A 24,809-nucleotide genomic window follows, 5' to 3' on the forward strand; every position below is an offset into this window, starting at 1 on the left:
CTGCCTCTTAATATCCTTAAAATCCCTTCACAGAATCTCCCCTTTTTGGAGAGGAGTCTCGTGAACTCCAGCTGAGAGCCAGTTCATGAGGAAAAAGGCTCAGTGAGGGGAGAGAAACTCTATATACATGTGCACTGCTCTCACGTGTTATGAGTCCAGGACCACCTGATAGCCATGGTGACACTTTAGCTGTGCTTGTACCTCCTAGAACAGTGAGGCTTGGGAGTGGTGGGAGTTTAGTTTCTATTCTAAGCACTGCTTAACTTATCTGTGTCCCTTGCTGCTTCCCATCCATGTATTTTAAAAGTTAGATTTTTAATTTCCTGTGTTGTGTTAAAGCTGTGTGCAACCTCAGCTGTGTTTTCATAAGGATTCCTCCCTTCTAGCTGACTGAGTAGAGTGGTGTTTTGAAGCTCCTGCCAGCCTGTTTTAATGTCTTACTAGAGAACAGCTGGGAAAACTCTAATGAAGTCCCAAGTAATTTACAGGGACCTTTTACAAAAGAAATTATTTTATTCAAGTGGAATGGTGCTTGCTTGAAGCCTGACTTGCTCACTGACTGACAAGGAGGCAGGCTGGTAGCACTGGTGATCCTGGGGTATGTTCAGCAAGCTGTTCCCAGCTTTGGCAAGAGTTTCATATGTATAGCTCTTAAAATAACGAGAGCTGATGTCGCGTTGCTCTCATTAGAAGAGCCAGCTGAAAATGATTTTAATCCCTTCAATATTTATTTTCACACTACGGTCCCTGGGAAGCCTGTATCTCAGGAGAGGCCACTTCAGAGCTTCTATATTGGCAGATTTTGATCGCTAATGTATTCTTTTAAAAAACTTGACTTGTGAAAGCATTTTGAAACATTCTTGTTGTATCTGTGGATGTAGTGTGGAGGGTGTCAGGTGATGGTTTGCAGGGGTCATTTGGTAGGGTCTGTTGTTAAGTATTGGACCATGGTTCACCTAAAGACCGGTTTTGGGATTAGAATTCTGGTTTGGTGGTGATGCACAAGGGTTAGGCCTAGACTTGGATTCATACCCCAAAGGTACAGATTCCTGCTGGATGTATGCCCTAACCTACTGTGAATTTAACCTATCAACCCTTCCCAGGTCCCACATGAGCCTTAATGACTCTTGCAGGCGTAAATCCTAATCCTAATTGCCTTTCCTCTTAGCTCCACCTTTAGGCCTAGTCTTTGTGATAAAGCTCTGACCTTGGGTATCCAGCTGCTGTTGACCATAGCTCACAGGCAGCCACAGCCATGCCTGGTGCTTGCCTGGATCTGCCTGGCAGCTCTTGCTGTGGGAAGCCCTAAACCTCAGCAGATGCCACTTTTGGACACAGTTAATAACCCAGATTCAGCACCTGGTGCTGCCCTGAGTTCACCATGAGAGACTCAAGGCTTACAACAGCCCTGACCACAGAATAAGCTGGGAATGCAAATGCTCTCCCTTGTTGCCTGTAGGAATCATTCAGAAATGGTGTGTGGGGAAAAGACATCGTATGTGGGAATAAAATGACAAATTACAGCTAATTGCTGTGAAACTCTGCCCTCTGGGCTCCTCAGAGAACTGGCATTGTAAGTTTTTCATCTGTGGTTGTTTTTTTCCCTCCTCCTCAGCTATGCGGACACTTAGTGAAGACACCATCAGGCTCTTTCTCCAGCAGATTGCAGGTGCCATGAAAATGCTGCACAGCAAGGGCATCATCCATCGGGACTTGAAGCCACAGAATATCCTTCTTTCCTATACTGGAGGCAGGAAATCAAATCCCAACAACATTCGCATAAAGATCGGTAAGACCCTGCTCCAAACGTCACCCGAAGCACTCAGGAGTTTGGTAATGGATAAGTGGCAAACCTCAATCTTTCTTTGGGGAACTGTCTAGGAGGAGAAAAGCATTGCTCCACTTATTTTAAAAACACTCTAATGTTTTTCATCCTTAGTTCCTCTGCTAAATGTAGCCTTCAGCTGCCTCCAAGCAGTAGGAGCAAAAGCTTTCTGCTCTGCCAGGACACAGATTTAACACAGAGGAACTGGGCAGGCCTTGCTCCGCTCCCAGTTGAATGGTGCCTCCCTCAGTAAAAACAAAACACCAGCCTGCCCTAATTGGCTTGTAATCTCCAGGCATACCAAGAAATAAGCAGAAGTTGTGACTTTAGTCTTCAGCTTTTAACAGTGATGAGGTTAAATATTGTTGTCCGAAGACCTGACTAGTCGCTCTCCTGGCTGGCCTCAGAGAGTGCAGTGGGTTGTCAGGCAGACCCAAAAGTGGGAGTTTTCCCAGTCTGAACCAGACAGGCTTCTCAGTTGCATCTTGAAGAAATTCACATTCTGCACATCAGGCAAGTGGGACCAGTAGTTGGGACAAGTGCTCCAGAAATCCAGTTACAGAGCACACATATTCCCTGCAGTCCCTCAAAAATAAGATGATATCACCCTCACATGTGAGCTTTTTGGTTACGTTACAACTCAGAGCTGAAGCTGACACCAATTAGGTAAAACTGTTCCTCACCTTAACCTTGTGCTTTCCTTCAGCTGGGAAATGAGGCCCAGTGGAAAAGCTTGAAATGTTGCTGCTTGTTTGACTGAAGCATTTTGATGTGTTCTTTGTTTTGGTTTGGGTTTTTTTTTGTCAAGTGCAGAGTAATTATCTGTGGGGAAGGGATTGGGAGCTGTAAACACAGGGAGGAGGGCTGTGGGCACAACTGCTCTTGGGTGTGATGTAACCTGCAACCCTCCTTCTGCTCCCTGAGGAGTACATGGTCCAGGGAGAATCTGGCTGTACCAGTTCATTAGTGACAGATGACAGTGTAAACAGCTGTGTCAGTGTCCTAGCCTGAAATATCTGGTAACCTTGAGAGAACATCTCAGTATCATACGATCAGATGCTGAGTAACCTGCAGAGCTAATTCGTCTTAGTATTCCTTGTTCCTGGCCCTTCTACTTGCTAAGTGAACTGTGGCTCAGTTTTCTGTCCTAGTGCTGGTATTGGCACTGTTGGTACCCTTCTGAAGGAACAGAACAAGACTCATTTTGGTAGGGCAGGTCTAGAAATGTGGGTAGTGGTGAGGAGTGGTTCCTCCTGGATGTGTTTCACATTACAGCCTTTTCAATGGAGGGGAACTTTCAGTTCCCCAAATGAAAGGCTGAGATCCCAGCAGATGAACTGGCTGGTTATGAACTGGCACATTCTCACTGAAGTCAAGAGAGCTTTCCCAGCTGACATCTCAGAGTGCAGGCAAATGGGTACTGATCCCTGAAAAAGGGATGGGAGTTTGTTCATCTGAGTACTGTGGGGGCTTGGTCTGTGCTTTCCTGGTGTCTGTACTATGCTTTAATAATTAGCACAAGGATGCTGCTGCTCAAGAAGAGCTGTCAAAGTCTTGCTAAGGTGGGATAGAGGCTGCAAGATTGATGAGAAGTGAAGGTAAAGTAGGAAGAATCACCTGGAGAAAGGTGCAGGCTCTCTAGAACTGGTGTCTGCTCCTGACCTACCTCTTTTTCCCTTTGTAGCTGATTTTGGGTTTGCCCGGTACCTGCAGAACAATATGATGGCAGCAACATTGTGTGGTTCACCCATGTACATGGTAAGTGTGATTTGCCTACAGGTTTTTCTGTGTTGTTCTTGCTTTGCCCCCCAAAGGGACGGCTTTGTTTTTCTCTAGTCTTTCCCCCAGAGGTGAAATTTTATTTACCTGTCAGAAACCAGCTGTTGCACAGGGAGATTGCTGAAGTTCTGGCTGCTGCTAATGTCGGACAGCAGGTGCCTGTGTTGCTATGTAACTTCCAGGTGAGATGTGGATAAACCATGCTTCCAGGATGACTGCTTAGACTGTGAAACTGATGTGTATAAGAAACCAAACTGATCCCTTTTGCCTTCTTTGTACTTCCCACTCTGGGATCGGGTTGTGATGAGGTGATCTCTTATTTGTGCTCATGGCAGCAGTCAAGGTCTCGGTGTCACATCAAGTCAGTAAAAGGAAAAATGACAAAACTAGACAGAAATAAAAATGTCAAAGCCAGACATGTTCCTGGGGACGTGGGTGTCTGAGCTCAAAGTAAAAAGGTGATGTGAGTCAATTTCAGTTGAAGTTTTTACAGGTGTCCTGGGGCAGGAGGCATCTCATTTCAGACACAGTCTAATCCACTCTCAAGTTTTTTTGTCTGTAGTCTTGGGGCAGAGTTAGGCTGGACTGTGCTACACTGCACAGGCATAGTGCATTTGGTAGTTCCACAGTACTGACTCAAGCAAAACACACTTCCTCTCTCTTTCCTTTTTTATAAAGCCTGATGTTTATTTGAACTATGCTATATGTGAAGATGATGTAACTCTCCTCTCCTGTGAGAGTTTCCTGAATTGTCTATTTTTAGTGATACTTTTTCTTTCAGAGTCTCTTGTGAAAGTAATTGAAAACACCCAGCTTATTTTTTGAAAGGGCTGGAGGAAACTAGTGATGATATTTTTTCTATTTGTTTTTTATTTTTATTTTAAACAACACTGGATGTTACAAGAAATTCCAATGTTTCATATTGTTCTCTGTTTATTGATGGATTTGAAGGAAGATGGGAAGGGAGGGTTCAATTGGGATTTAGGGAGTGTTCTGAATTCTGTCCCTACTGCTATTGTTGGTCTTGTGCAGGAGCCCTGGGAACATCTGCTGGCAAGGCAGGACTTTATTCCCTGCTTTAGCTCACAGCCTATTGCTGCTTTGTTTTATTTTGCTCTTTTAAAAAAACAAAGGTGTTTTACCCCTACCAGAAGGAGCTTTCTGTCAGAACCCCAGTATGATCCATGCCATGGCAAGACTTGAAATCTCCATGTGCAGTTCTTGTCCTACTTCCTTGGCTTTGTTTGGTGTCATGCCTGCTTCCCTTGGGGACAGACTGAGCTCCTGTCCACAACTTGTTTGTTGCCTTTTTTTTTTTCCATTACGTGTGGCCTTTACTTCTAACAGAGCTGAAAAATTGATCCTGTTCCATGCTGGCAGCACTGCAATGAAATCTGTAGTTATAAACACGTGGGATTAGCCAGCCTGCCCTCCTGTCCCTCCTCTGCTGCTGCTCCTGAGGCTCTGCCTGCTGAGCCAGGGGCTTTGGGGGCTTGCACTGTCTCCAGCTTCTGGAACAAGCCTGGGAGGGAGCAGCTGAGGGCACAATGTGGGATTAGAAACCAGAGTCTGAGGCACAGCAGGGCTCAAGCTGTTGGACTGGAACACTGCCTTTGAACCCAAACTGTGACCTTGGCACCAGACCCTGGAGCTTAATTAATGTGCTGCCATCTTGGGCTAAATGAGGGAAGTGCCCAAGTGGTGCAGCTCAGGATAGAGGCTGGAATTTACCTGTGCTGTGGGAGCCTTTGCTGCTCTTGGTGCTGTTTGTTGCTTTGGTTGAGAAGATCTGTTTATGGTTTCAGTGGGGCTTCTTCTGGTGGATTCAGCAGAAAGTGGTATACTGGGAGAAGGGGAAGTACTGGGTTTGCCCAAAATACACAATATATACAAGGATATATTTTTGTCTTCTGAATGAAAGTGTCTGCTTCCCCCACTTAAATAGGGAAGTGGCCCTTTCAATGTAGTGTTAACAGTCTTACTGGGAGTAAATCTTTCATGGTTATTGAGGAATCTAGCTCAAGAGATTTTAAAGCATAATAGTGACTTCTCTTTCTTGGAGTTGCTTAAAAAAACCCAAACCAAACTACTTCTTTTTATAAAAGAAGTTTCCCTTCTCTCCCCCAAAAGGCACCAGAAGTCATTATGTCACAACACTATGATGCCAAAGCTGACCTCTGGAGTATAGGAACCATCATTTATCAGTGTCTAACAGGAAAGGCTCCTTTTCAGGTGAGTTGCTTAGATTTGATGTTTATGACTCTCTTGCTTTATCTCTTTTTTTCCCTTTTAATCCAGTTACTCTAAGGCTTCTGTCATCTCTAATATCAGCTCACACAGATCCAGCCTCATGAAGGTCTGGCTGCCCAACACCTCAACAGTGTTGTAATGCTGGATGTGTTACTAGAATATGACTCTTCTCTGGGCTGTATTTTATTGAAATGCATTTCCCAGTTATAAGAGCCAAGGGAAGGGTCTCTTACTGAGAAAATTACCATGAATCAGTTAAAGTAGTGGGGTTTTTTTTAGGCCTACACTTAGAAAATCAGTTTCTATTTACAACTGTAACCAGTGTATAATTTATAATTGTAATTCTTTTGCATATAGGAGGAGTGTAAGATTGCAATTACTATTACAATATTATACAATTACAATAATATTCAGGATGATTTGGTGGTAAGTAGTGTATTGCAGCTAAATCAACTTGGTTTTCAGAGCAGTTAAGTAGGATCTTTCATCTCACAGCAATCTCTTCCAGCCTGAAATGTTTATGTTCATCAGATCCAAACCCCTCCAAATATAACACAGCCCTGTAAAGCTCCACCCTGTACTTAATGCCATAACTTCTGGATGAGCTACAGCATATCCTTTGTGAACAGCATTCTCTGATTTTAGGTTTTTGAATGGTGGAGAATTCACCACGGCCTTATGCCTGTTGCTTCAGAATTACTTCACATATTTTTCATCATCCATAGCTGGAATTCATCTAGACTCAGTGTATTTTTCTCATTCCCAATCATTAGCCACACTGTGTGTTACTTTAGTTCTTCCATCTCTGAATGAGATCAGCACTCTCCCTTGAAATTACTATTTTAAGGTACTGTATTTATCAGATTTTTTTTCCCCTTGCTTTTTCTGGTCCTCTCTTCTTATGTCCTGACATCTCTTTATCCTGATTCCCTAACAAAACAAAATGGAAAAAATCCCCAACAAACTCCAAAAATGAATAAAAAGGAAACAAAACCAAATAGCACAAAAGAAAGTCAGTTGGAGGGAGATCTATGCTCAGGTAATCAGACAGATTTTATGAAGTGAAGGACTTTATGAGCTTTAGTTCCACAGCTCTTTAGGATTTCACACAAGACCTGGAATGTTTATGCAGTTACATCATCAGGGAGGATAAAGTGAGTTCTGAATCTGTTGCAGGCAAGAGTGGGCAAATACAAGAGTAAATGAATGGTATGTTTTGGTTTTGTCTAGAGCCAAGAACACTTTTTTCCTTCAGGGTAATTCTTCCCTGCTGCTATAAGAATCTTCCATTCCAGTGCTTTATATTCTGTCCACCAGCTTCCTCTGTACTTAGAACAAGACTTCATTTCCTTTGCATGTTTCTTTTTTCTAAACCCCTACAAAATGCACTGAAACTTCTGAATGACTTCTGTTTACTGGCTGCATCCACTTGTTGTCAGTGCTGGTATCTTTGTTTGAGAGGAGAAAATGACTGTTAGGATGAAAGAAAACAAATATTTGTGTGTTAAGAAGAAAATGGGGGAGGAGAAAGCAAGCTTTGACTGCATGCATAGGGGAGCCTGGCATGAATTCTCCATTATGTTTTGGTGCCTTGATACCTACTCATTCAAATTATTTCACTACTGTTTAATGTGGTGACTTTATCATAGGGGTTCTTTGATTGAAGCATGGGAATACCCTGCCTTGGAGTGGGCAGTGAAGGGACACTTCAGTCCTTACCCAGCATTTCCTGACCCATGCTTTGTGCTTGCCTCACTAAATGGCTCTTTCCCAAATATTTCTGTTCGGCTGGGAATGGGGGTTATTGGTTTCTCTGTTTCAGTTTTCCCCACACCCTTTCTTCTTTTGGAGGTCGTATTTGGAAGCAAAATGCCCGGCCCTGTTTGTGCCTGCAGTAGCAGCTGTGGATGTGTTTGATCAGGGAGAGAGAGGAGCTCAGCCCAGATGGTTCTTTGTGCCCCATCTATTTGTTTTGCCATTAGTGTCACAAATTGCCTTCCAGCTTGAGATCCAGGTGAAAGAAGCCTGTCTAGGGGAAGCTGGTTAAAGGTTAACTGGCTTTCTGTCTTTGTTGGCATGACTGTGTTGTAAGAATTTGCTAATGGTCACTGAGCAGCAAGAAGCTGTTGTTTACAGGGCTTTTAGGAGAAAAGAGGGGTAGTGAACAGAGGTGATTGGGACACCATAAATAGGAATGAGTGCTTTTGGGAGGGATGTCTCCGAGTAGGTGGGAAGGAAACAGGCAGATTCTACGTGGTGCCACCAGCAGACCCAGTTGTACAGGGAAGCCAGGAACTGGATTTCTGAGTGAACCTCTTCGGGCTAAATCCTCACCGTGCCTTCCCTCCCAGGCTGGCAAAGACAGCCCCTCATCTCTGTCTAGCTGAGATTCCCATGGGAATCTGGAGCTTGGTGACATGAAATATGCTGTGTTTGGGTGCTGTAGCTGTCACTGCCTGAGCCAAGGAGGCACCTTCAGGTGCAAGCAAAAAGGACTCCAGTGTTATCTGCAGTGAGGAGGAATGAGCTGCCTAAAAATAAAATAGGGCTTCGGGGAAATGGGTTAGATGGAAAAAAGATCAAATGTGTGGAAAGGCTGAGGCAGCTGTCAATCCTGAAAGTGCTTGTAAATCAAGACAGAGATGTGTGTATGTGTGTGAATGTGATTTCTGGCTGTCTAGAGTTAAAATTAACTATAGCTGGGTCACCCAAGGCAATTTCCCAGAGCTACTCCTGTCCCTTCCCTGCCTCACTGCACACAGACAAGAAAGAAGTTGCTGATGCTCAGATGTGAGCAGTTGGTAGGATGGCTGATGAAGCTTTCTTAAGGAGCTTTTTGTATTAAACATGCCCATAAACGAAACAGTGAGACTGCCATAGGGATGAGATTAATGGGATTCATAATCCCTATAAACAGATTTGCTGAGCGCTGTATTAATGTGGAATTGTTAATTTGCCTTGCCTAATAAGTGGTCTGCACTCACATCTCTGCATTTCTGTCGCTGAGGACAGGACATGAGCAGTGCATTTCCTGCTCCTGCTGACCAGAACTGGGAAGTGCCTTGGGAATGTAGTGGTTTGCTCTTGTCCTTACCTGAGCTGAAAAGATTGGGACCCCATGCCCACCATGAGGTGGTGCTGGCTGTGTAAACAAGTGACAACCAGAAGCAAAACTGGAGGCAAGAGAAGAAAGATTTACACAAGGTCTAAAACAATCCAAAACCTATCTAGTACTTGTCAGATGGTGTTCTAAATATGATTAGTTAAATGACCTCAATCTCCTTTTTCTTTTTTTTTTTTCTGTGTGGGAGGACTCACACTGATATGTCTGCTGGCTTCTGTTGTGTGACCCCTTTTAAATCTGGGCAGCTCTTGGTAAGCAGACACCCCACTGAGCACGAGCAGGTTGTGTCAGAGCTGGCTCTGGCAGTGGGACATCAGATCCTGCTAAATACATGAAACCTGTTTGTCTGCTGTCTGAACCTTTGCATGAATCTTCCAGCTTTTGGTGACCACAGTGCCCTGTATCTGGGGGAGAGTGAGCCAGGGAATTGACAAGAGAATAAGTAAGTTTTTCTGCCTGGTCTGGCAGCTCTGAAAGAGTTAACCTGCCTGTTTATGTTCTCATCCCAGCTAGCTGTTAGGTGAAAAATTAATTTCTAAGTCTGGTGTACCAAGTTCACTGTTTTAATTCTGAGTTAATTCTGTCTGCATAAATACTAGGATTGTGTATCACTTACAGCAAGTGCTGTGTTGTGAAATGGGCCTTGAGGAGCACCAGGAAAGGGCAGATTTTATGCCAAGAATTTGAACCCCTGGTTTATTTGTTAGGCAGCCTGCTCTTCGTTTCCCAGACCTGTTCCTCTGGAGTGCCCTGTGTGCATGGGGACAGGAATTCCTGGCACTGGTGGGTTATTCTGCTGAGACTGGGTGCAGTGACTGACTTGTTGCTGTAGTCAATGAACCACTGGCTTTTGGACCAGTGTTTGTTGGTCTTATGGTGCTCTGTTGGTGGTAGAGAGAAATCCATAGACAGCAAAAGAAAAAGGTTCAGGGGGTGGGCTTTTTGTTTGCTTGTTTCTGGTTCTTGGGCTTTCAGGTCCGCTGAATGCCAGCCACTTAGTTGAGGGAGCCTGAAAATACCAGAAAGTATTTTCAGCAGGTTTTCAAGCTTTTCCCTAGAGCTGTGGAGCTAGAAACAACATTACTTACTTATTATTTCTGACATATCCGAATCCCCTTTCTGCACCTCTAAATCCCCAAGGAAAGGATTCAAAGAACAGGGCAGATACCATACACCTGCTATGGAGTGTTGAGTAGACAGGGCTGTTTAGGGAAGGTGTGAATGTCTCTGGCCTTCTGTCTGAATGTTGGACTTTTGCATCCAGCCGTTTCCCAAGCATGACAAATCCACTGCTGAGTGCTTTTGGAAACACCACCCTGCCTGCTTTTCACATGCAATTCACTTCCAGGCAGCCAGCACTGAAGGGGATTTGGCAGGGTTCTGCTGAATGCCTTTGTTGGCTCAACATATTTCCACTGCTGCTCAGGACGAAGTAACAGAGTGGCAAGATTGAATTTGTCCAATTGCCTCTATATATAGAAAGGGTAGACAAAACCAAAATGCAGCTGCTGCATACTGACATGAGAGGGGGACTGAGGGTGTGAACTGACCTGCTCGTGTGCCTCCCGGCCTTAGGGAAAGCTGAACTGTCCATTCTGCATCCCTGGTTCTGGCAGATGGGTACTGTCCCACAGATAGAAGTTGGCTCTGTGAACCTTGAATGGTCTGGTTGTTACATGCCTAAAGTGTGCTTTTTCTGGTGGTTTTCTTGGGCAGGGTGTATCTGCCTGGAAGGCAGATTGCAAGTTAAGTTCTTAGCTTCCTGGAAGAGGGAATTCAAGTGACATTTTTACTGTATTGCAAACATTTCTGGTTTGGTTTTTTTTTTTCCATGATTCTTAGAGAAGCACTATTTATTGAAAGGAGAGGTGAGCAAAGTGGCTGAGAGTCCTAGTGCTTTATGAATTGTATGATAACAAGAGAGCAGTGGACAGGTTACTTGGAGCAGAACTGTGTGACTCAGTCAATTAATAATGAAGTTACATGAAGATGCAGTTGGTTTTGCTAAATTAGTGGTGATCCATGGCTGTCTATGCTGGACACTCACTAGAATGACTCTGTTCCCCTGGTATCTGTACTGGAGACCAGCCTTGAATCACAGACTCTTGGGGGGACAGCCCAAATGAGGGAGTGTGGTCTGGGTGGGGAGGAGCCTGACAGCCTGGTATGGTCCTTGCACGACAAGTAGGGATTGTACTGACACAGCAGAATGTGGAGGAACAGCATCCCTGCAGGGACATCTCTTGAATTTGTACAAAGAGGAGGGAAAGTTCATTGAGAATTTTGTTTCTGTCCGAGCCAGAGCTTAGAAACCTCTAATGAACTGGGCTTCATACATGTGCTGCTTTGAATATACTCTGTCTTTATTGCCAGGAAAATTTCTGACAAAACAGTGTTTGAAGTAGATCAGAGCTTCATTGTGTTTGTGAAACAATTGAGCTGTTGCAACAGGAAATGACCAGAGCAAACAGCCAAGGCTTGTATCTCTCTGAAGTGAATGAGCCCTTCCCTTCCCGTTCTGGAGTTCTGCCCCTCCTTGTACATTGTGTCTGTCAGGAATATTTGTCTTCACTCTGGGCAATGTGGCCAGGCCATTTGGTGAAGGGTGTATGCTTGCCTCCCTAAAGTTTGCCAAATATTAATTTAATTACATTCCAAGATCTGCAAGGGGAAGGTGTAAAATGGGGTTTTCCTGAATCAAATTAAGTGGCAGCAATTGGAAATGGATGCAGCTTGGCATCTGTGTAACAAGGTGCTCTGCATTAATTTTGATGTTTTGTGCCTTCTCTTTGGGTGCCTGCTGTGTCTGTGAATGGCAGAGGGTGTATTATTACAGAAGAGACAACCAGGATGTCTTTATTTCCTTCTTCAGGAATCCAGTAGCATTTATTAGTACAAATCAACAGGAGAGCTGTGCAGCTTGTGTTGGTACGGCTGTATAAAGAATACTCCCCTGATGAGTGCTGCACAAGTGTGTTGATACTATCAGCTTTTGAGGCTCTCCCTTTGGTTTCTCTTGAGGTTTTTTTACTGAGCTGTTAGTTATCCTTAATTTTCATCTTCAGCCAGAGTAAGTAGGTGATGTTGAAACAGCATCTTATGTGGCTGCTTTTCCAGCCATACCGTGTTAGTGGTATTTTGATGGCCATCTGCAGATTGGCCTGTCTGATTTGCCCTTTTAAGCATCTTAATTCACCTTAAATGCTTCTAATTTAGAAATAGAAGTAGGTGGAAAGCTCGAGGGGTTTTTGAGCCTGCCCTGAACATCAGGAGAAGCTGCCTGTTGCCTCCTCATCCACGCTTTCCTACACACTCTGCTGCACTAATAATTGATTGCAGATGAATCCCTCTGATCTTCCTGCCCTGTTTCTGTGCCTTCATGTCTTGTGTCGTGCCAGCCAGCCTGCTCTGCCTTTAGTAAAGAGACTTTGCCTAAGCAGAAAAGCTTGAGACACTAGGGCTAATTTACTGGCCTGTATTATTCATGGCATGAAAACAAATGGAGAATTTATGTTAGGGGATTTTTACATGTCTGCGCTTCTCTACTGGTGATTTTATTTTTAACCTCAGCTGTAAACCTCTTGTGCCTAGGCCCCACCTTTTTTTTTAATCCCATCTCTCAGAATTTGGAATCTTGTCATCAACATCCCCCGCAGTTGTGTATATTACTGCACAAATAAAATAGGAGCTGCGGCTTGAGATCATCTGGCTTCCTGGAATTAAAGTAGAAAATCCTAATTCAGTTGCTGTTTCTCCATGTTCCCAGCCTCTTCACAGATCCCTTGCCCATCAGCAGGCTCCCTGCCCTTTTCTAAATGCCCTGCAGCATTAATCCGTGTTCTCAGCAGGATCTGCCATTCATCATTTGGGACTCCTCACGTCTACAATTATTTAGTCTCCTGGGTGAGGCTATTAGGCCAGCTCAAACCTGAGCATCAGAACCCACTGCAGTGAAGCTCAGCCCTTGGAAGGGCAGAGCAGGACAAAACCAGGTCAGGGACAAAATGGCAGCAGGTTAAAATACTGTATATTTACTGTGGCACAGGGCTGGCTTTTCAATGTAAAGCAAGCCGCAGGTTCTCATTGTCTGTGCTGGTCCAGCAATTAAAAAGTGCCTCTGTTCTTCAGAGCTACTGTGAAATAGAAATGCTAATCCCTTTCCTTCATTGTCAACTGCTTCATGGACTGGTTTCTTTCTCCCCTACAGGCCAGCAGCCCACAGGATCTCCGCCTCTTCTATGAGAAAAACAAGATGCTGATGCCTAAGTAAGCATTTTTCCAGTGTCAATGTTTGTAGGCACTTGTTTACTCTGTGTTTACAACTGTCCTTGCATGCTCCTGGCTTGTCACTTGGGGAGGTGACTAAAATATTTGGCCACCTGCCTTTCCCCATTCCTTAAACCAGCAGTGACGTGGCCCGGAGAAAGTCCGACGGCACCAGATAGCCAGGGTTGGGGTGCTCTGTCTCTCTGCAGACGCTGTTGTTCTCCTACATTGCAAAAATTCAGGAGTGTTAGTGGTTCCAAGAGCCAGCTAGAGGTCCTGTTCCACACGTGGCTCCCCTGAGGCTGAGAGCCTTGGGCAGAACTCACGGCAATTCTGGGATTGTTTGAGAAGCCGAGCTGCAGCCTCTCCTTAACCTGCCATACCTGACTGCAGATCACATTCCCATTTCTCACGTGTCAGGGCAGCAACTGCTTGTGTCCATCCTGCTATTAGGGGGAAATACTATAACCTTCCTGGAAATGGACACTACTGCAGTTTCCAAGGAGAAGAGAACTGCTCTCGTCCCAACGGGGTGTATGTTACCTCTGCTCAGTGCTGTGATTTGTCAGGGTATTTTGGTTTTGTTGCTGTGGTCTTTCCTTTTGATCTCAGAGCTCTTAAAGCAGAAGCTCATGCCTGCTCTGAAAACCTCAGCCTGGTACAGAGACAGGACTGAAGTTCCAGATTATATATATGGCCTTTTTTAACCAGACCAGGTGGCAGAGCTGCTAATGCAGCCACATATGCAGGAAGTTCATTGGGTTGCTGTATATGGATTTTTCTTTTCCCTTGTAAGTTCAGACAGCTCCAAGAGATAACTGGAAGGAACCATCAAGAAGCTGGAGTTCTTATCAATGACTTGTGATATGCAGTTAATTTCCCTTAAAGTACTTCTTCTTTTTGATTTGAGGAAAAGGCAGAAATTTCTGTCAGGATTATCTCTGGGGCACCTGGCTTGAACTGGAGGGTGTGATGGAGTAAAGCACCCAAGAAGAAACAATTTAAAGCAAAACTAGGACTGCATAGTTGGAGCCAGTCTGTGTGAGCAGAAAGTAGAGCTTCTGTTTTTCCTACACAGCCCAAAACATGGCTGCTCACCTTTGAGGTAGTCCTTCTTACTAAATGAGAAATCAATCCATAAAACGAGTAAGTTTTCTGGTGTCAATCCTGCCGTCCTGCTGTTGTTTGGTTCATGGTGCAGGCGAGGGGAGAAATTAAACTCAGCTGTAAGAGGAGAGCATGTCTGTTCTTGTAGGGATTAGTTCTCCTCTGAGTCCTTCACACACCCTGCATTTGCCATTTTCACTTATCTGCACTTTTGAACTACCAAACTCCTCCAAAATTCAGACCCAAGCCGATTGTTTCTGTCACTGTGGAAGTCAGATCTGAACTGGCCTTTGTGTAAATGGCAATTCCCTCTTTCCAAAGTCAGTTTGTCTCTAACATGGGCTGCAATCTGTGCAATTCCTGAGTAAACATGAATAAACTGCTTGAGAGCCCTGCTTGCACAGGATGAAACACAAAACTACTCCAGAGACCTCCTTCTCAGACTGCAGCAGTGCCAGGATTTGGTTTCATTTTCCTTGGGGCTGTGCAAGCTGGCACACACTTCCCTGCCATGGCCAGGGAAAGTGTTTTGGCTTGGGAATGGGGTGGGGAAGCCATCCCTGCCTGCACTGCCGCTGCTGGCAGCGGTGGAGATGCTGTTCTGAGCATTCTGGGGAGCCCATGGCAGGAGAAGCCCAAAGGCACCACAGTTTTAATAGTGCTGATCTAAATCATTAACATTAATTGTGCTGGTTTGCATGGTGAAGTACATCCCAGGTCACGGGGGCAAGGAGGCAGATTTGTTGCTTATGTTCAAAAAGATGGCCTTTGAAAATAATACTGAAGAGTAGCAAAGCTTGATGCTTCAGGCTTGGGAGGTAAGAGGGGACAAACAGGCTGTTAATCTGCACCCTCTGCATCCTGTGTTGTGCCTCTGAAGTTCGTGACTATTTCTTGGTTTTAAAACCATACCAAGGTCAAAGTCATAGCTGGGAAATGGGCTCATTTTGGATGAGAGCTTTATGTGTCACAGATAAATAAATGATGATGATAACATTGCAGGGCTGCAGGACTCCAGCACTAATGCATTTTTCAGGAGGCTGCTCACTGTGGTATCTTTGGGTTATTCCATTACACAGTGTGCTTCCAAGGGATGCCTCTTTTGATGGAAAGCTCAACCTGAGTCTCAACGTAACTGCATTCCTTCCACAGTCCTGGTGGCCTCCTCCTGTGTCAACCTGAGAAGGTGCACAAAACCATTCTAGCACCAGGGATGGAAAAGAAACTCCTCCAGAATAAACAAGGATGAGGGATGCTTGCCATCACTCTCTATTTTAGGAATTGCTGGGTTCAAATTCCTGCCCCAGCAAGGCCTAGGGCTTCACAGAAAAATAACTGGGTGGTACTGAAATGTGTAAACACATACCTTGCCTCCCATCTCCTGTTTCACTGAACAGGAGTCTGGTAGTGCTAGCCTAGCACCTTTTTTTCCACCCACTATTTTTGGGCTAGCTTCTGTTTTACCCCTGTCTGTGGCAGGGTGTCTTGGTGGAGATGGTATAGGAAGGGCTTTTTCTCCCAGTGTTGGTCAGGCTTGGCCTCAGGGGGGTGAGTGATGCCAGAGCCACGTGCAGAGCCACTGAGAGCTAAAATTACTGTGCTGGGCACACATGTCATTACCTCAGCTGACCCAGCATGGGGAGAGGGGAAAGCCTGGCAGAGCATGAGGGCCATGCTGGGAACAGCCATGATAAACAGAGTTAATACCGAGAGGAGCTGCAACCACCCACGCTTCACTGGGAGAGCTCTGCCCCAGCCCAAAGCCCCCAGCAGCACTTCTGGGGATGGAGGGAAGTCAGTAGAGCTGAATCCACTTATGCAAGAGCTGAACTCTGCTTTCCCTGCCTTAATCCATTAATTTATTCCCTGCATTTTTCAATCTGCAGGGGTTATGAAGAGCTGCCCTGGCCTCTCCCCCTTCTGCTTGTGGGGCGAGGGAGAGCCCAGTGCTTTACCAGCTCTTTTGTGTTGTAAAGGTTGTTGAAAAGAATATTTTCTTCCTGCCTATGCTGAAAAGTGGAGTAATAACTGCGCTTTTAGCTTGCTGAGGTGGCAGTTGCTCACATCTTAGTGGCCTTTGATTAATATATGCTGTATATCAAGGAAGCAAATAGACAAAGGTTATTTGCTAGTCTTACAGAAGCTGCACTGAAAAATAAATGCCTTAATAAAATAGTAGTAATTGGCAATATATTTCACCACCAGCATCCTAACTGGAAGGTTCCCCCTGGAAACTGCTTTGTTCTAGTGATCTTGTTCCCATTAGAGTAAGAAGGAGTGATTTTATTTATTAAGTGTGAAATACTGCAAGTGGAATGGGCTTAGCTTAGAACCAGAGGGATGGCACTGTGAAGGGAAGGGTCTGCAGGTGCTCATGGGAGAGGCCACTAAAGCAAAATTAGCTTTAGCCTGAACAATGGCAGTGAGGACTGAAAGCCAGAGATGCAAAATAGAGACATTTCTGATCAGCCTCCCTCCAGTGAGCTCCTGGTGTTCCTGGCCCAGCAGGCACAGAGTGAGTTTGCATTTGCCAGTTACCTTCCTGAATATGTAAAAGCAGTTAAAGTAGACTGCAAGCCTCTCTTACTTTGCTTTTGTTTTCAATCCTAGCATCCCCAGGGAAACATCAAGCCACCTGAGGCAGCTCCTTCTGGGCCTTCTGCAGCGTAATCATAAGGACCGCATGGACTTTGGTAAGGGCCTCCTTCCAGTTTGAGTTCTGCTCTCTGTCTCTGTGTCTTTTGGCTGTGCACAAGCCTCTCTACTTTTGGCTGGTGCTAGGAGAAGCATCCAGACACCTGGATTTCACCTGTGCCTGGAGGGTTGCATAATCTCAGGGGTTTTAGTTTATGTGCTGGAAAGGTCAGTGCTGATTTCAGTACAGTTTTGTAAACTAAGGAGGCTTGGCACACCTTCAGCATATGTTTTTTACTTGCATTCCCTGTCCTGGCTTCTGTTTTTATAATCTCTCTGAACTGTGGTTAAGTGTGCTGCTAGGTAAAATGTGTCTTGTGAATCTGTCTTTTTTGTCACAGCTTTTCTGTCACAGTTCCTTTCCAGAGCTGCAAGCTGCATTGATTTCCTGAATAATCTGGTCACTACCCTCTGTTTCTCAGGGTTTGCTGTGATAATCTGAGCCCAGGAGATGTAGCTGCCTGCAATCCCTTCCCTCCTCCAGTTTCTGTGGAGGGAAGCCTTCTCAGGGCTCAAGCTGGCAATCTCCAAGCCTTTGTCTCAGTCTCCTGACTTGGCTGACACAAGGATTTCCTTTTTTGTCTTAATTCCTTCTAAACTGAGATCAATCATTGTGAGCCCAGTGATTCTGACGTGGCAGCATCTTACAGATGTGTTTTAGCTGAGCTCAAAGGTCTGAAGAACCTCCTAGGAAAGCCATGCCCTGGAGGAAACCAGACTGAGGTGGAGCCTTTCCTTGAGTCCCTGAAAGGACCAGATCATCTAAAGGCAAACACATCCTGCGTGTTTTCAGGATGTTGCTTTTGAGTGAGACTTGGGGTAAAATAGTTTGATATTTCTGGGGTTTGAGGGTTGGTTTTCTGTTGGGTTTTTGTTTGCTTATCTGCTCAGGTGGGTTGTTTCCTGCTGGGCAGCACATGCTAGCTGATGAAGGGAAATTGTTTTGCATCCTCTGTTATTCTTTTGGATTAGAGATACCAGGAAAGCCTTTCTGGGGATGGTTAGCTGGGTAAGCAGCTGTGGATTAACTGAGGCTGATCACAGTTATCCAGTGATGAATGCAAAGGACTGGTTACTGGGGTGTGGAAGTGAGAGGATGGGCCTTTTGGAAAAAGTGAACTGTTGAAGCTCCTGACAGACTGACTTGGATAGAATCACCTGGCAGGGTTATTCCCTGCAGATCTTGTACCTTGGCTGTGGATCTGTACCTCTCCTATCATGCTGCTGTGCATTTCAAAAGAAGGTATCTTTGAGGTTCTTGATTCCCCGCTGTCAGAATTGTCTGGCAAACCTTTTTAGCCCACATAAGCTGTTCTTGTACTGCTTGGGAGTAGGCTGCATGAGTCCATGTCTAACACTTGGAAATTCGAGGTAGTAGATTTTGATATCACTCTGGACAACAGTTACAGCACATGTTGCAGTATTGAGATTATTCTTGCCCTTAATCATGGGCAATAAATTGGCATGTCCCCAGAGGAGAGGGTTTCCTGCTGCTCCTTGTTCCCTGAGACCTTCTGCCTGGAGATGTCACAGTGACCTCCACAGAGCTCCCCCAGAGCTTAGTTGAGTCATACAACAGCAACCATCAGCTTGAAATTTCATTTACTTGTTGTGTATCTCAGCTGCTTTTCTGCCAGGAACTGATGCTCTCTGCAATCTTAAGATTATCTAGAGGAAAACCAGGAGGGTTTCAAGTTGCAAGTTTCCTGCTGATGATTACAAGCTGGGTTGTTTAAATTTTGCTTTGCAAGCACAGCTAATAAGCAGTTTGGAGCGGGGAGGGAGAAAAGTGAAAGAAATCATCATTTCCACCCCCTCAGTTGAGTCAGCTTGGCTGAGGGATGGTACCCTCCTCTAGTGCAGCAGGCTGAAAAAGAAGCAGGAAACCCCAGCAGCTGAGCAGCTCCCACAGGATGGGGATGTTCTCCATCCACAGCAGATCTAATGTGTGAGATGCCAGCTTTCCCTGCCAAAGATTTCCATTCCTTGTCTTGGGCTAAGCTCCAGACCACTCCACTCTGGCTGCAGGACCCTGGCATGGCAGTGGCAAGGAGAGGCTGGGAAGACAGGGATTATTTAAAGTTAAAAAGCAGACAAACAAAAAACCCAGTTACTACTTTCTGGAAAGCTCAGTCGCCAGAGAGGAGCTTTTTACAGAAGAAGAAGTTTGTAAACCTTGGGTGTTGCAACAGGAAATCCATTCTGGGAAAGAAGCTGAAGCACAGTAATCAGTGTTGATCCATGGCTGACGCTCCCAAAAGGCTGAATTGCTGATTGTGATAGGAGAGGGCTCTGGCACAGAGCTGCAATGAATCAGAGAGGAAGGAGTTGGGAGAAGTGGCTATTTGTGAGGACATGCAAACATGTAGAGAGTCTTCAGCAAGCCAGGACAGAAGCTTTTCTTGGCCTGGATCTGTAGAATGAATTCCCATAATGAGGGGAGGAAGCAGCAGTTGTGTTTGATGTGAAAGGGAGGCAGTTCTGGGCTGTGGTTCTGGGGTGGCCCATTAAAAAATGCATTTCTGCCCTCAGTGCATGATGGGTTTGAGTCTGTGTGTCATGGAAGATCACTCAGTGGAAGTCTTTTTGTCCATCATTCCTCTTCTGTGGAGTGAGTGGCAGTGCAGTGTGATAAATACAGCTTTCCTGGATCCCTACAGTTAGGGTGATTCACCATCCTGATCAGCCAGGCATCCAGTTAATTTCCCATCCTTTTTCCATGAGCAGGTCCTACATCCAGTCTCCAGCCTGTATTCTTGACCACTTCTATATTCAACCACAGTCAGCCAGCTTCTATGGTTGCATGGAAAAATCACTGTATGGCACTGTAACTTCCTGTGCTTTAGCTGCTTTGTAAATTTCTTACAGTCACTGAGTCATTGTTCTTGATTTTTTTCAGATGAATTTTTCCATCACCCATTCTTGGATGCAAGTGCCTCTATGAAAAAATGTAAGTATTGCATTTTTGATTAGAACTCTTTCTGAGCCATGGCCTGACTTCCTTTGCTGCTAGTTCAAACAGAAAGAAAAAGACTGCTTTATGTTTCCTTAGTTATTTAGGCAGGGATTCAGTGTTTGTTTCTGTGTCACGTCCAGATTTTGCCATCAAAATGTACTTAATTTTACTGGATTATCTTCAAAGGGATGATTAGGGGGTTATTTAGGAACCTAAAGTAGAAGCAAATGTAGCTTTGAAATGTATTCAGCTACTTTGTGTGAAGTGCTTGTAGGTACACAGGATTATGCATCATGGTCTTGGTTTTCATCCTCATCTGTAGGACCATTCAGGACAGTGAATGGTGGAAATTGGCACTCTTGGCCCTGCTTGCCACATTGGCTATGCAAAAGCCAAATTTTGTGGTTACCAAATCTTGTTGCATCATTTACCTCAAAGTTCTTGATAAATCTTGTTTTAGAAGGGTTATATTTGGTACTCTGTGGGAGCTGACCAAAACAAAGACAGATTGCCATTGAAAGTTCTCCCTTCCTCCTTTTGGTTCAAAACTTCTGAAAAGCTGCAGCCACACGTATTATGGTTCAGAGGTTTGTTTTCAGTGGAAAACAACTCAGAATTGCTTCTAGTGTTTGAGGCATCATAGTTCTCTGGCCAGGAAACTTGGGTTAGTGGAATTATGCATGGTTGTCTTCTCTGGAGGGATTCTCCTGGACCTTTAATCTCTTGAGTAAATGACAGTGCCAAGAACCTTCATCAGTGACTAATTAGGGGTGTCCAGTGCAAGGTCTTGGAGGAAACATGTCCAGCACAAATCCAGTTTCCCTCTTGGACATGTGCCATGGGTGGACACTCCTGGTCTGATATCCACATCACTCCGACACTCTCTTGCTTTCCCACTGCTGGAGTGGGATGTCTCAGTTGTCCCTGATGAGATTTTACCTGTGCACTCAGGTGATCGTCCTGCGGGCAAGAAAAGACGCTTCTGGTTTAGGGGCGCTTTCAAAGCAGCCAGGGCCCTAAACCCACCTGTGCCAGCGGGATGTGGGGCCAGCCCTGGAACACAGGGCAGGAAAGGGCTGTGCCCATACAGGGCTGCTCCTAAGCCAGTCCAGCTCCTGGCACCCCCTGTCCTGCAGCTGTGTGGGAAAAGCCCTTCGGAGTCTGATCCCCCTGTGGGCAGAAGATCTCCCTCTCAGGATGTTCTTGTATGCCCACCAACCCATCTCCTACCTCCAGCCGTCCCGCTGCTTCACTGGCCAGGGGAGCAGAAAACCCCGGAAAAACAGGAGAGGGTTCTCCTGACTTGGCCCCAGTTCCCAACTTGTGCACACCTGCTGTGCAGGAACCAGAGGTGCCATTATGAGCAGGAGACTGTAGCTCAGCCTTTGCCCCCAGCTGCACCAAGGTTAATGGTGTGGGGTCAAGGACCAAGAAGAAAAGCACCTTTACAGGCGGGTAAGGCCTGTACAAACTCCAGACCTCTCTGTCGCCCCACTGATCCTCACCTCCGGACGTACGTACACAGCCTGGAGTCCTCTCCAGGCAGGAGAGACTACTGCTGGCTTTGAAGACATGGGAGAAATACCTCCCCATTGCTGGAGATGTTCAAGTTGTGGTGCACAGAAATCTGCTAGTGGAGGAGAGAGTTCTTGTAGTCTGCTGTGAGGTCTCTGCTACTGCCAGACGCCAGTGATGGATTAGAGCCTCTGGGAGGTGTGGTGAAGAGCCTGGAGGAGAAAGGCTGCCTGTGGTCTTTCTGATTTCTGAATAGGAGAGAGAAGAGCCAGTGTGTCAGCAAAGGTTGGGTTATGGTGATCTCCGTAAGAAAAACTCACCTGAGGTGCATGGAATGCTGCCTAGCATGGCACGGTGCCTGACCCTTGCTCAGCTGTAGCTGAAGTATGTCTTGGCAAGGCTGCAGTTCTCAGGGGGTGACTCTCCTGACTCCGTATGCAGAGCTAGCATGAGTCCAAAACCTTACTGTGCTTCTTCATCTCAGCGTGTGGCTCAGCATCATGAGTGTAGGAAATACCAAAGAGAAGAAGAGCTGCATCTGAACCATGGTGGTTGTGCTCAGACTGAATTAGAGCCCTCAGGCCTACAGTGGAGAACTGGGGAAGGAACAGTGTGCCTTGTCTTCTTGCTCTCCTTGAGAGCTTAAATAATAACCACTGACTGAGTCATTCACATCTGAGTTTTTTTAATATTATGTAACTTTGGAATTCTGGAAAACTGGTGAGTCCTCAGAAGTAGATCATTCTCCAGGTGGATAATTTTGAAGCTGCTAAGGCAGGGGGATCCCCTTTATTGAAGTACATCTGCATGTTTTTCGACATGCTTCAGCAAAATCAACATTTCTTTCAAAAATCTTTCAATAAGACATTTCTGACAAGCACCTCTTCACTGCTGTCTCAAGGGATGGTTGTTCTTGTGTCCCTCCTCTCATCTCCCTCCCTGGAGAGTGTGTTCAGGGCACTTGGGCTTTGTTAACTAAGATGGTGTACTTTATTTTTTTTTTGTTTATTTATAATTTATTTTATATTGTGGGTTTTGTACCTGTGACTAAGCATGTACTTTAGATGTGTAAAAATTAATTAATAAAGTCTTTAAAATGCTGTGTCTAGTCAGACTGTTGTCTGTCTGTAGCCAGGTCTGATCAGCATATGGTATGGGGCTGTGTGTTACAGTAATAACACACGAGAAGGCATAATTAGATGCTTGTGCAAGTCTTCTCTCAGTAAACACATTGTAATTGGTACCCCTGCAGAATATTTTGGAGGTTTTTCTGCTCCTGCCTTTAATGAATGGGGAGCTGCTGCCTCCTTGACTCTGAGTTAAGAGAGCATGGAAGGTGAGCAGTTATGGTTCAGAAGTGCACAGGTGGTTCAGTGTCTGAAATATCTGTCAGGCTTAGCTTGACTTTTGCCATCTTTATAATCTTACTGTACATTAAATAGGTTAAAATTAGGTTAAAATAGGTTAAAAATTAGCAAAAGATCCCCATGATTTCTGCATATAAAATATTTTAATGCTGCAGACTTTTAAACTCTAGAAAGCAGCTTATTTAGGCAAGTCCTTTCAGAGTTTGCACTCAAACTTTATTGCCTTGTCAGAGATTGCAATTAAAAAGCTTTTTGATTAGTGGTTTTGATTGAATCCAGATAATCAGAAAAGTGCATCTCTCTAGTGCATGTAGAACTCAGATTCCAAATAAAACTTCTGTAAAACTTGAGGGTTAGATATTTTTAGGACAACTGAGCCCCCGGTAGGATGATGTGTCACAAGTTATTTTTACAAGTATAGGATCCAGTATCAGGATCCACACAGCTGGAGCACAGGCTTGCCTTTATGGCTCCCAGCTCTCCCATTTTGAAACCAGTTGGCATTGGTTACACAATGTGCAGGATGACTGTTTTGTTGCTGGAGCAAGTTGGAGAGGACAATTATGAAAACAGACTTATTTACATTACAATTACAATCCAGCAATTTCTGGATTTGGGTGGGGGCCTACAATTCATGTTAACATTCCCCACATTCAGACTCAACTGAAAACATGATGAGCCAAGTGTTTGCACCCTTTTTAATTTTGAGCTGGGAGTGCCTGGGTGTGTGGAGGAGATGGAAGCAGGCATCTTGCTTTCAAGCTGGCCTACATGGCTGACACTGAAAACTGCCCCAACAGGGATGTGGAGGTCAGAGAGGGTTTGTCAGAGCCAAACCTCATGGTTCTACGTGCATCAAAGTCTGTTTGGAGTGTCAGGACCTTCTGAGTTGGAGCTCACAGCATTACAGTATGAATTTGGGAGTTCAAAGGGATTTAAATAAGAACAGTGATTAATAGAGGCTGTATCTAAAGGAGTGCTTCATGCAGCTGAGGTTGAGTTTCAGATGATAATGGCAAAGTTTGCCAGCTTGTCTTCCCTCTTGATTAATGAAAAGCTGTCTGAAGCAAATAGTCAAAAATAGAAAAGTCTCAATTCTAGCCAGGTTTAAATCAATAATCACAGAACCAAAATAGACTGGAGGGGACCTTGTGAGAGAACTGGAATGACTCTAACAAAAATACTAGTTCCAGGAAAAATGAATGGTGATGCAAGTCTTGCAGCAGGCATGTGTGTGGATACAGTAGAGAATTCACTTACCTTTTTTTAAAAGCACCCTTCCATAACAGGAAGGTCTGTCTGTACATGGGTGAATCGTTCTGTAGCAGCTGGCAGGATAAATAAGGTGGGGAGACCTTTCTTTCCCTCCTTTCTAGTATTAAATCTATAGGGAAGGTCCTAGGGATTGCTCTGCGGGCTCTGTGGGAGGACTGTGGAGATCAAAAGCAGTGTGTGATAGAGGCAGGACAGAGCTCTCCATTTTACAGGCAAGTTCTCAGGCCTCTGTGTGTGTTCCCTGAGCATGGGGAGGGGAAGCAACTGTACTGGCTGTGGGCAGAGTAGCTCTCCATGTGAAGCCCCTGACCAACCTCCCAGAACACCCATCCTCGGGATCCCTCCATCCCCTGCTCCTCACTGGAGCCAGGGCAGTGTGTTACAACAGCACAGCCCATCAGGGGCACTAAATCTAGTGCAGAATAGATGCAGAAGCTAGAAAGTGTGTCCAGCCCCCTGCAGCCATCCTGCTGTGGATTCCTGCTTGTTAATGTTGCCAAAGGCTGGAGGAGATCACTGTGACCCTGCTTAAACTGTTAAAGTGGTCAGTTACTTACATTAAAATATATCTTTTAAGTCTACGCTGCTTTGGTTTCTTGTTCCTGTTGCTGGATCTTGTTACATCTCTCTCAGCTCGAGGAATTCAGTGTC

At 45.1% G+C, this 24,809-nt stretch overlaps 1 protein-coding gene across 4 annotated transcripts in view; it reads left to right on the top strand.

Moving 5' to 3' along the window:
- Nucleotides 1-24,809, top strand: part of ULK1 (unc-51 like autophagy activating kinase 1) — a 78,077-nt gene that overhangs the window by 23,183 nt on the left and 30,085 nt on the right. For all 4 annotated transcript variants that reach the window (XM_039560892.1, XM_039560891.1, XM_039560893.1 and 1 more), the window contains exons 7-12: nucleotides 1,616-1,789; nucleotides 3,510-3,583; nucleotides 5,735-5,836; nucleotides 13,186-13,244; nucleotides 16,962-17,044; nucleotides 19,945-19,995. In XM_039560892.1, coding sequence (XP_039416826.1) covers nucleotides 1,616-1,789; nucleotides 3,510-3,583; nucleotides 5,735-5,836; nucleotides 13,186-13,244; nucleotides 16,962-17,044; nucleotides 19,945-19,995 — 543 coding nt within the window. The remainder of the gene's footprint in view (nucleotides 1-1,615; nucleotides 1,790-3,509; nucleotides 3,584-5,734; nucleotides 5,837-13,185; nucleotides 13,245-16,961; nucleotides 17,045-19,944; nucleotides 19,996-24,809) is intronic.

Source organism: Corvus cornix, chromosome 15 (genome assembly GCF_000738735.6).
Source record: "Corvus cornix cornix isolate S_Up_H32 chromosome 15, ASM73873v5, whole genome shotgun sequence".
In the NCBI taxonomy this organism is placed as follows: Eukaryota; Metazoa; Chordata; class Aves; order Passeriformes; family Corvidae; genus Corvus; species Corvus cornix.